At 39.7% G+C, this 11,972-nt stretch overlaps 1 protein-coding gene across 2 annotated transcripts in view; it reads left to right on the forward strand.

Moving 5' to 3' along the window:
• Positions 1-11,972, forward strand: part of lamc3 (laminin, gamma 3) — a 326,552-nt gene that overhangs the window by 290,584 nt on the left and 23,996 nt on the right. For both annotated transcript variants that reach the window (XM_062057021.1, XM_062057020.1), the window contains exons 21-22: positions 8,446-8,522; positions 8,668-8,802. In XM_062057021.1, the coding sequence (XP_061913005.1) occupies positions 8,446-8,522; positions 8,668-8,802 (212 nt within the window). The remainder of the gene's footprint in view (positions 1-8,445; positions 8,523-8,667; positions 8,803-11,972) is intronic.

Here is an 11,972-nt window from a genome sequence, read left to right on the forward strand (position 1 = left end):
TGCGTACTTACACTCAGTCTCTTAAGTGCGTAAGTGTGTTAACTTGTGTACTTCTACCTAGTCTCTCAAGTGCATAAGTGTGTTACACTTGCTTACTTACTTATACCTAGTCTCTTAAGTGCATAAGTGTGTTACTCCTGCGTACTTAAGCTTAGTCTCTTAAGTGCGTTACACTTGCGTACTTACACTCAGTCTCTTAAGTGCGTAAGTGTGTTACTCCTGTGTACTTGCACTTAGTCTCTTAAGTGTTAAACTTGCTTACTTACTTTTACCTGGTCTCTTAAGTGCATAAGTGTGTTACTCCTGTGTACTTAAGCTTAGTCTCTTAAGTACGTTACACTTGCGTACTTACACTCAGTCTCTTAAGTGCGTAAGTGTGTTAACTTGTGTACTTCTACCTAGTCTCTCAAGTGCATAAGTGTGTTACACTTGCTTACTTACTTATACCTAGTCTCTTAAGTGCATAAGTGTGTTACTCCTGCGTACTTAAGCTTAGTCTCTTAAGTGCGTTACACTTGCGTACTTACACTCAGTCTCTTAAGTGCGTAAGTGTGTTAACGTGTGTACTTCTACCTAGTCTCTCAAGTGCATAAGTGTGTTACACTTGCTTACTTACTTATACCTAGTCTCTTAAGTGCATAAGTGTGTTACTCCTGTGTACTAACACTTAGTCTCTTAAGTGCGTTACACTTGTGTACTTACACTCAGTCTCTTAAGTGCATAAGTGTGTTACTCCTGTGTACTTGCACTTAGTCTCTTAAGTGTTAAACTGGCTTACTTACTTTCACCTGGTCTCTTAAGTGCATAAGTGTGTTACTCCTGTGTACTTAAGCTTAGTCTCTTAAGTGCGTTACACTTGCGTACTTACACTCAGTCTCTTAAGTGCGTAAGTGTGTTTACTTGTGTACTTCTACCTAGTCTCTCAAGTGCATAAGTGTGTTACACTTGCTTACTTACTTATACCTAGTCTCTTAAGTGCATAAGTGTGTTACTCCTGCGTACTTAAGCTTAGTCTCTTAAGTGCGTTACACTTGCGTACTTACACTCAGTCTCTTAAGTGCGTTAGTGTGTTAACGTGTGTACTTCTACCTAGTCTCTCAAGTGCATAAGTGTGTTACACTTGCTTACTTACTTATACCTAGTCTCTTAAGTGCATAAGTGTGTTACTCCTGTGTACTAACACTTAGTCTCTTAAGTGCGTTACACTTGTGTACTTAGACTCAGTCTCTTAAGTGCGTAAGTGTGTTAACTTGTGTACTTCTACCTAGTCTCTCAAGTGCATAAGTGTGTTACACTTGCTTGCTTACGTACACCTACTCTCTTAAGTGCATAAGTGTGTTACTCCTGTGTACTCGCACTTAGTCTCTTAAGTGTTACACTTGCTTACTTACTTATACCTAGTCTCTTAAGTGCATAAGTGTGTTACTCCTGTGTACTCGCACTTAGTCTCTTAAGTGTTACACGTGCTTACTTACTTATACCTAGTCTCTTAAGTGCGTTACACTTGCGTACTTACACTCAGTCTCTTAAGTGCGTTAGTGTGTTAACGTGTGTACTTCTACCTAGTCTCTCAAGTGCATAAGTGTGTTACACTTGCTTACTTACTTATACCTAGTCTCTTAAGTGCATAAGTGTGTTACTCCTGTGTACTAACACTTAGTCTCTTAAGTGCGTTACACTTGTGTACTTACACTCAGTCTCTTAAGTGCATAAGTGTGTTACTCCTGTGTACTTGCACTTAGTCTCTTAAGTGTTAAACTGGCTTACTTACTTTTACCTGGTCTCTTAAGTGCATAAGTGTGTTACTCCTGCGTACTTAAGCTTAGTCTCTTAAGTGCGTTACACTTGCGTACTTACACTCAGTCTCTTAAGTGCGTAAGTGTGTTAACGTGTGTACTTCTACCTAGTCTCTCAAGTGCATAAGTGTGTTACACTTGCTTACTTACTTATACCTAGTCTCTTAAGTGCATAAGTGTGTTACTCCTGTGTACTAACACTTAGTCTCTTAAGTGCGTTACACTTGTGTACTTACACTCAGTCTCTTAAGTGCATAAGTGTGTTACTCCTGTGTACTTGCACTTAGTCTCTTAAGTGTTAAACTTGCTTACTTACTTTTACCTGGTCTCTTAAGTGCATAAGTGTGTTATTCCTGTGTACTTAAGCTTAGTCTCTTAAGTACGTTACACTTGCGTACTTACACTCAGTCTCTTAAGTGCGTAAGTGTGTTAACTTGTGTACTTCTACCTAGTCTCTCAAGTGCATAAGTGTGTTACACTTGCTTACTTACTTATACCTAGTCTCTTAAGTGCATAAGTGTGTTACTCCTGCGTACTTAAGCTTAGTCTCTTAAGTGCGTTACACTTGCGTACTTACACTCAGTCTCTTAAGTGCGTAAGTGTGTTACTCCTGTGTACCCCTACCTAGTCTCTCAAGTGCATAAGTGTGTTACACTTGCTTACTTACTTATACCTAGTCTCTTAAGTGCATAAGTGTGTTACTCCTGTGTACTAACACTTAGTCTCTTAAGTGCGTTACACTTGTGTACTTACACTCAGTCTCTTAAGTGCATAAGTGTGTTACTCCTGTGTAGTTGCACTTAGTCTCTTAAGTGTTAAACTTGCTTACTTACTTTTACCTGGTCTCTTAAGTGCATAAGTGTGTTACTCCTGTGTACTTAAGCTTAGTCTCTTAAGTACGTTACACTTGCGTACTTACACTCAGTCTCTTAAGTGCGTAAGTGTGTTAACGTGTGTACTTCTACCTAGTCTCTCAAGTGCATAAGTGTGTTACACTTGCTTACTTACTTATACCTAGTCTCTTAAGTGCATAAGTGTGTTACTCCTGTGTACTAACACTTAGTCTCTTAAGTGTGTTACACTTGTGTACTTACACTCAGTCTCTTAAGTGCATAAGTGTGTTACTCCTGTGTACTTGCACTTAGTCTTTTAAGTGTTAAACTTGCTTACTTACTTTTACCTGGTCTCTTAAGTGCATAAGTGTGTTACTCCTGTGTACTTAAGCTTAGTCTCTTAAGCACGTTACACTTGCGTACTTACACTCAGTCTCTTAAGTGCGTAAGTGTGTTAACTTGTGTACTTCTACCTAGTCTCTCAAGTGCATAAGTGTGTTACACTTGCTTACTTACTTATACCTAGTCTCGTAAGTGCATAAGTGTGTTACTCCTGCGTACTTAAGCTTAGTCTCTTAAGTGCGTTACACTTGCGTACTTACACTCAGTCTCTTAAGTGCGTAAGTGTGTTAACGTGTGTACTTCTACCTAGTCTCTCAAGTGCATAAGTGTGTTACACTTGCTTACTTACTTATACCTAGTCTCTTAAGTGCATAAGTGTGTTACTCCTGTGTACTTGCACTTAGTCTCTTAAGTGTTAAACTTGCTTACTTACTTTCACCTGGTCTCTTAAGTGCATAAGTGTGTTACTCCTGTGTACTTAAGCTTAGTCTCTTAAGTACGTTACACTTGCGTACTTACACTCAGTCTCTTAAGTGCGTAAGTGTGTTTACTTGTGTACTTCTACCTAGTCTCTCAAGTGCATAAGTGTGTTACACTTGCTTACTTACTTATACCTAGTCTCTTAAGTGCATAAGTGTGTTACTCCTGCGTACTTAAGCTTAGTCTCTTAAGTGCGTTACACTTGCGTACTTACACTCAGTCTCTTAAGTGCGTAAGTGTGTTAACGTGTGTACTTCTACCTAGTCTCTCAAGTGCATAAGTGTGTTACACTTGCTTACTTACTTATACCTAGTCTCTTAAGTGCATAAGTGTGTTACTCCTGTGTACTAACACTTAGTCTCTTAAGTGCGTTACACTTGTGTACTTACACTCAGTCTCTTAAGTGCATAAGTGTGTTACTCCTGTGTACTTGCACTTAGTCTCTTAAGTGTTAAACTTGCTTACTTACTTTTACCTGGTCTCTTAAGTGCATAAGTGTGTTACTCCTGTGTACTTAAGCTTAGTCTCTTAAGTACGTTACACTTGCGTACTTACACTCAGTCTCTTAAGTGCGTAAGTGTGTTTACTTGTGTACTTCTACCTAGTCTCTCAAGTGCATAAGTGTGTTACACTTGCTTACTTACTTATACCTAGTCTCTTAAGTGCATAAGTGTATTACTCCTGCGTACTCAAGCTTAGTCTCTTAAGTGCGTTACACTTGCGTACTTACACTCAGTCTCTTAAGTGCATAAGTGTGTTAGCGTGTGTACTTCTACCTAGTCTCTCAAGTGCATAAGTGTGTTACACTTGCTTACTTACTTATACCTAGTCTCTTAAGTGCATAAGTGTGTTACTCCTGTGTACTAACACTTAGTCTCTTAAGTGCGTTACACTTGTGTACTTACACTCAGTCTCTTAAGTGCATAAGTGTGTTACTCCTGCGTACTTGCACTTAGTCTCTTAAGTGTTGAACTTGCTTACTTACTTTTACCTGGTCTCTTAAGTGCATAAGTGTGTTACTCCTGCGTACTTAAGCTTAGTCTCTTAAGCACGTTACACTTGCGTACTTACACTCAGTCTCTTAAGTGCGTAAGTGTGTTAACTTGTGTACTTCTACCTAGTCTCTCAAGTGCATAAGTGTGTTACACTTGCTTACTTACTTATACCTAGTCTCTTAAGTGCATAAGTGTGTTACTCCTGTGTACTAACACTTAGTCTCTTAAGTGTTAAACTTGCTTACTTACTTTTACCTGGTCTCTTAAGTGCATAAGTGTGTTACTCCTGTGTACTTAAGCTTAGTCTCTTAAGCACGTTACACTTGCGTACTTACACTCAGTCTCTTAAGTGCGTAAGTGTGTTAACTTCTGTACTTCTACCTAGTCTCTCAAGTGCATAAGTGTGTTACACTTGCTTACTTACTTATACCTAGTCTCTTAAGTGCATAAGTGTGTTATTCCTGCGTACTTAAGCTTAGTCTCTTAAGTGCGTTACACTTGCGTACTTACACTCAGTCTCTTAAGTGCGTAAGTGTGTTAACGTGTGTACTTCTACCTAGTCTCTCAAGTACATACGTGTGTTACACTTGCTTACTTACTTATACCTAGTCTCTTAAGTGCATAAGTGTGTTACTCCTGTGTACTAACACTTAGTCTCTTAAGTGTGTTACACTTGTGTACTTACACTCAGTCTCTTAAGTGCATAAGTGTGTTACTCCTGTGTACTTGCACTTAGTCTCTTAAGTGTTAAACTTGCTTACTTACTTTTACCTGGTCTCTTAAGTGCATAAGTGTGTTACTCCTGTGTACTTAAGCTTAGTCTCTTAAGTACGTTACACTTGCGTACTTACACTCAGTCTCTTAAGTGCGTAAGTGTGTTAACTTGTGTACTTCTACCTAGTCTCTCAAGTGCATAAGTGTGTTACACTTGCTTACTTACTTATACCTAGTCTCTTAAGTGCATAAGTGTGTTACTCCTGCGTACTTAAGCTTAGTCTCTTAAGCGCGTTACACTTGCGTACTTACACTCAGTCTCTTAAGTGCGTAAGTGTGTTAACGTGTGTACTTCTACCTAGTCTCTCAAGTGCATAAGTGTGTTACACGTGCTTACTTACTTATACCTAGTCTCTTAAGTGCATAATTGTGTTACTCCTGTGTACTAACACTTAGTCTCTTAAATGCGTTACACTTGCATACTTACACTCAGTCTCTTAAGTGCGTAAGTGTGTTAACTTGTGTACTTCTACCTAGACTCTCAAGTGCATGAGTGTGTTACACTTGCTTACTTACTTATACCTAGTGTTACTCCTGTGTACTAACACTTAGTGTCTTGAGTGCGTTACACTTTTGTACTTACACTTCGTCTCTTAAGTGCATAAGTGTGTTACTCCTGCATACTTACACTTAGTCTCTTAAGCGTGTTACATTTGTGTACTTACACTTAGTCTCTTAAGTGTGTTGCACTTGTGTACTTACACTCCGTCTCTTAAGTGCATAAGTGTGTTAGACTTGTGTACTTACACTTAGTCTATTAAGTGCACTTGTGTACTTACACTCCGTCTCTTAAGTGCATAAGTGTGTTAGACTTGTGTACTTACACTTAGTCGATTAAGTGCACTTGTGTACTTACACTCTGTTTCTTAAGTGCATAAGTGTGTTAGACTTGTGTACTTACACTTAGTCTATTAAGTGTACCTGTGTACTTACACGTCGTCTCTTAAGTGCATAAGTGGAGTATACTTGCACTTTGTCTCTTAATACAGTAGGGCGGTGAATCATTGGGTACCACACGATTCGATTCGATTCGATTCTTTGGAATAACCATTTCCATTTAGAATCGATTCTTGATTCAAAATCAATACTTTTTAAATAATTAACTACATTTCTCCATAACATGGATAAACCGCTCTGATAAATATGTATATTACTGAAAAGAAAACTGTTTTGTTTAATAAAATTCGACCCAAACATTTAATAAAGTCAAATACATATATGGCAATACATATAATAATAAATAAGCAGGGGCGTCCATGGTAACGTTGCTTGGATGGCAACATATGTTGCTCCAAAACCTGTATGTACCTTTCAGCATTAATGGTGCCTTCACAGATGTGTAAGTTACCCATGTCTTGGGCACTAATACACCCCCATACCATCACACATGCTGGCTTTTACACTTTGGGCCTAGAACAGTCTGGATAGTTCTTTTTCTCTTTGGTCCGGTGGACACGACGTCCACAGTTTCCAAAAACATTTTGAAATGTGGACTCGTCAGACCACAGAACATTTGTCCACTTTGCATCAGTCCATCTTAGATGAGCATGTCTGGGTGTTGTTGATAAATGGCTTTTGTTTTGCATAGGAGAGTTTTAACTTGCACTTACAGATGTAGCGACAAACTGTAGTTACTGACAGTGGTTTTCTGAAGTGTTCCTGAGCCCATGCGGTGATATCCTTTACACACTGATGTCGCTTTTTGATGCAGTACCGCCTGAGCGATCGAAGGTCCGTAATATCATCGCTTACTCTGACTCGTCAGACCATAGAACACTTTTCCACTTTGTATCAGTCCATCTTAGATGAGCTGGGGCCCAGCGAAGCCGGCGGTGTTTCTGGGTGTTGTTGATCAATTACTTTGGCTTTGCATAGTAGAGTTTTAACTTGCACTTACAGATTTAGCGACAAACTGTAGTTACTGACAGTGGTTTGCTGAAGTGTTCCTGAGCCCATGCGGTGATATCCTTTACACACTGATGTCGCTTTTTGATGCAGTACCGCCTGAGCGATCGAAGGTCCGTAATATCATCGCTTACTCTGGCTCGTCAGACCATAGAACACGTTTCCACTTTGTATCAGTCCATCTTAGATGAGCTGGGGCCCAGCGAAGCCGGCGGTGTTTCTGGGTGTTGTTGATAAATTACTTTGGCTTTGCATAGTAGAGTTTTAACTTGCACTTACAGAGGTAGCGACAAACTGTAGTTACTGACAGTGGTTTTCTGAAGTGTTCCTGAGCCCATGCGGTGATATCCTTTACACACTGATGTCGCTTTTTGATGCAGTACCGCCTGAGCGATCGAAGGTCCGTAATATCATCGCTTACTCTGACTCGTCAGACCATAGAACACTTTTCCACTTTGTATCAGTCCATCTTAGATGAGCTGGGGCCCAGCGAAGCCGGCGGTGTTTCTGGGTGTTGTTGATAAATTACTTTGGCTTTGCATAGTAGAGTTTTAACTTGCACTTACAGATGTAGCGACAAACTGTAGTTACTGACAGTGGTTTTCTGAAGTGTTCCTGAGCCCATGCGGTGATATCCTTTACACACTGATGTCGCTTTTTGATGCAGTACCGCCTGAGCGATCGAAGGTCCGTAATATCATCGCTTACTCTGGCTCGTCAGACCATAGAACACTTTTCCACTTTGTATCAGTCCATCTTAGATGAGCTGGGGCCCAGCGAAGCCGGCGGTGTTTCTGGGTGTTGTTGATAAATTACTTTGGCTTTGCCTAGTAGAGTTTTAACTTGCACTTACAGATGTAGCGACAAACTGTAGTTACTGACAGTGGTTTTCTGAAGTGTTCCTGAGCCCATGTGGTGATATCCTTTACACACTGAAGTTGCTTGTTGACACAGGCTTAGCTGCTTACGTGCAGTGATTTCTCCAGATTCTCTGAACCTTTTGATGGTATTACGGACCGTAGATGGTGAAATCCCTAAATTCCTTGCAATAGCTGGTTGAGAAATGTTGTTCTTAAACTGTTCAACAATTTGCTCACGCATTTGTTGACAAAGTGGTGACCCCTCGCCCCATCCTTGTTTGTGAATGACTGAGCATTTCATGGAAGCTGCTTTTCATACCCAATTATAGCCATACCCAATCTAAGTTCAAACTTTTCCGTTGACTTACGTTTCTGACGTCTTCTGGTCACAGTTTGACCCTGGAACAGATTATTTTTATTTCAACCCAGTGTAAGGTATATCTGTCCATGTCTTTGCCAGGTCTTCCCTTTCGAGGCGGCGCCAGGACCTAACAAATGGAACATGATGGTCAACGAGTCCCAAGTCCTGAAGGAAAGGTAGAATTCTTTGCAGGGTGAAGAAACGAGACTTGAAATAGAACATTTCGAGGAAAACCTTCAAAGTTTTTGTCTCTCCTGGACTACTTGTACCGTTCAAGTCTCCTATTGCTATCGAACGCCGTGTCCTCGTCTCTGTTTGCAGTCATGGCGAAAGTGCCGGGCGTATCGAGGCCGTGGCCGGCAGGGCGCTGGCCGCCTCCAAGCGCACTTATAATTTGCTGATGGACCTCTTGCGGGACAACTCCACCGAGGACTACATCGGGGAGCTCACCCAGCGGTGAGACCACAAACATCAACAACACCCGGTGAAGTGACACACCTAACAAAACAGGAAAGAGCGCCGTATTTGTGTCGGCGCAATTGGCAGTGTGCGCGCTGACGAGAATACGGCGGTAGATCAGGGGTCCCCAAACTTTTTGACTCGGGGGGGCCGCATTGGGTTAAAACAATTTGGCCTCTTTGTCCCTGGAGGACACGACATCCACAGTTTCCAAAAAGAATTTGAAATGTGGACTCGTCAGACCATAGAACACTTTTCCACTTTGCATCAGTCCATTTTAGATGAGCTCGGGCCCAGCGAAGCCGGCGGCGTTTCTGGGTGTTGTTGATAAATGGTTTTCGCTTTGCATAGCAGAGTTTTAACTTGAACTCACAGATGTAGCGACCAACTGTACTTACTGACAGTGTTTTTTTTAAGTGTTCCTGAGCCCATGTGGTGATATCCTTTACACACTGATGTCGCTTTTTGATGCGGCACCGCCTGCATTCAATGTTACGTGCAGTGATTTCTCCAGATTCTCTGAGCCTTTTGATGATATTACAGACCGTAGATGGTGAGATCCCTAAATTCCTTGCAATGTTGTTCTTAAACTGTTCAACAATTTGCTTACGCATTTGTTCACAAAGTGGCGACCCTCGCCCCGTCCTTGTTTGTGAACGACTGAGCATTTCACGGAAGCTGCTTTTCATACCCAATCATGGCACCCACCTGTTCCCAATTAGCCTGCACACCTGTGGGATGTTCCAGATAAGTGTTTAGTGGGCATTCCTCAACTTGCTCAGTCTTTTTTGCCACTTGTGCCAGCTTTTTTGAAACATGTTGCAGGCATCAAATTCCAAATGAGCTAATATTTGCAAAAAATAACAAAGTTTTCCCGTTTGAACGTTAAATATCTTCAGTTGAATATAGGTTGAAAAGGATTTGCAAATCATTGTATTCTGTTTTTATTTACCATTTACACCAGGGGTGTCCAAACTTTTTCCACTGAGGGCCGCACACTGAAAAATCAAAGCAAGCGGGGGCCATTTTGATATTTTTTATTTTAAAAACCAATACAATATATGTATAAAAAAAGATACATTTAGGCCTCCACTCAGACTTGATCCCGGGGACCCCAAAAGGTTTTGGTCAAAAAAAATATTACAAATGTGTCATTATTTAGTATTATTATTATTATTATTATTATTATTATTCAAGGTTTAAATCTCTAGATCAACATTAGGTCTATCTGTCAATATAACGCTTTTAAATATTTACATTGTATGCCCATTTTTGTCAAGGAAAACCGTGTTTTTTTATGGAAAAAAACACAAAATATGCAATATTTTCCCCCGATAAAATTTTTCATTGGAATATTTGAGATGATATAATAATTGGAGTCTTAAAATGGTCAATAACTCATAACAACATTGATTTTAATTCATTATTTTTTTGAGCATAACACTTAAAAAAAAAAAAAAGTCCCACTAAAATTATTGCTGCTCGGTAAAGTTTAAAAAAATAAATCCAACTTTTTTTTTAACTTTTACCACAATAGTGTCAAGATCAACTTTAGATCTATCCGTCAATTATAAGTTGTATTGTTGTTTATGTTTTTTGTTTGTTCGTTTTAGGCCCTTCTTTAAAAAAAAACTTTGTTTTTTAAATGGCAACCAAAAAATATGCAACATTTTCCCCCCAAAATATCTCAAAGTGGAATATTGAATGTGAAGTAAATGGAGCCTTGAATAGGTCAATAATTCATAATGACATTGATTTTGATTCATTATTATTTTTTAAAGAAAGAAACAGCCTGCATGGCACCTTTGTGTTATTAGAGTAAATAATGCAACATTTTCTTGTTACATTTCACCTGTTTGCTCTTTTATACCACTTTTTAGGTTTTTTATTTTTTTTTCATCGTATTTTTAGAATGTGCCGTGGGGCCGTTAAAAAATGACCTGCGGGCCGCAAATGGCCCCCGGGCCGCACTTTGGACACCCCTGATTTACACAATGTGCCAACTTCACTGGTTTTTGTAGTTATGAAACATGTTTTTTTTTTTCCCAATGATTGCCATCACTTGAATTGTGTAATTTCTGCCTTTAGCCTTCCAAATGACAAGATAACATGTCAACAAAAAAATAATCAATCCTGGCGGAGGTAATAACGTGTGACATAAAACTTTCACCTTTTACAGCAAAAAAAAAAAAAGTAACAAGCGACACGACTTTTGTGGTTTATTGTTGTCCAATAAAGTGCACTTTTTCCTGACGGTATTACGTGTCAGGGCCCTCCGCTTGGTAGCAGGCTATTATAGCGCACTGTTGACAATTTAAGAGGGGACAAAGACGTCCAACCACAGATTATTGCTTCTTTTTTTATCCATCCTGGTGTGATTGGCCCCTGGCCGTCCCCTGATAGAAATGATGCTTCCGAGAGGCGGTCCAAAGTCATCACATTCACATTCACCGTGCTCGTAGAAATGCATAACGAGCTGCCACTCCCATATTTCAATAAGACCGTCCTGACAATAACACACAAGGGAAGAACCTCCATTTACGAACTTGATTGGTTCTTGGACAGGGTTCGTAATTTGAAAATTTTGTATCGTGAAACATATTTCTCCATTAGGTAAAAAGTCCCTATTTTAGTGAAGGTTTGTACACTTTGAACACAATATAAGTATTTAAACAGTCTCTTTATTAACAAGCTAAAACAAGCTCAACTGCCAAGTCCTTTTGGTGCCCTCACAAACAATCAGAAATCACAAAAAAATCCTAACTTTAACAACCATATTGCTACAATGATGAATGTTTAAAAAAGTAATGTCTACTTACAAACCCCAAAACCAGTGAAGTTGGCACGTTGTGTAAATGGTAAATAAAAACAGAATACAATGATTTGCAAATCCTTTTCAACCTATATTAAATTGAATAAACCGCAAAGACAAGATACTTAACGTTTGAACTGAGAAACGTTGTTATTTTTTGCAAATATTAGCTCATTTGGAATTTGATGCCTGTAACATGTTTCAAAAAAGCTGGCACAAGTGGCAAAAATGACTGAGAAAGTTGAGGAATGCTCATCAAACACTTATTTGGAACATCCCACAGGTGAGCAGGCTAATTGGGAACAGGTGGGTGCCATGATTGGGTATAAAAGCAGCTTCCATGAAATGCTCAGTC

Source organism: Entelurus aequoreus, linkage group LG08, assembly GCF_033978785.1.
Source record: "Entelurus aequoreus isolate RoL-2023_Sb linkage group LG08, RoL_Eaeq_v1.1, whole genome shotgun sequence".
Lineage (NCBI taxonomy): Eukaryota > Metazoa > Chordata > Actinopteri > Syngnathiformes > Syngnathidae > Entelurus > Entelurus aequoreus.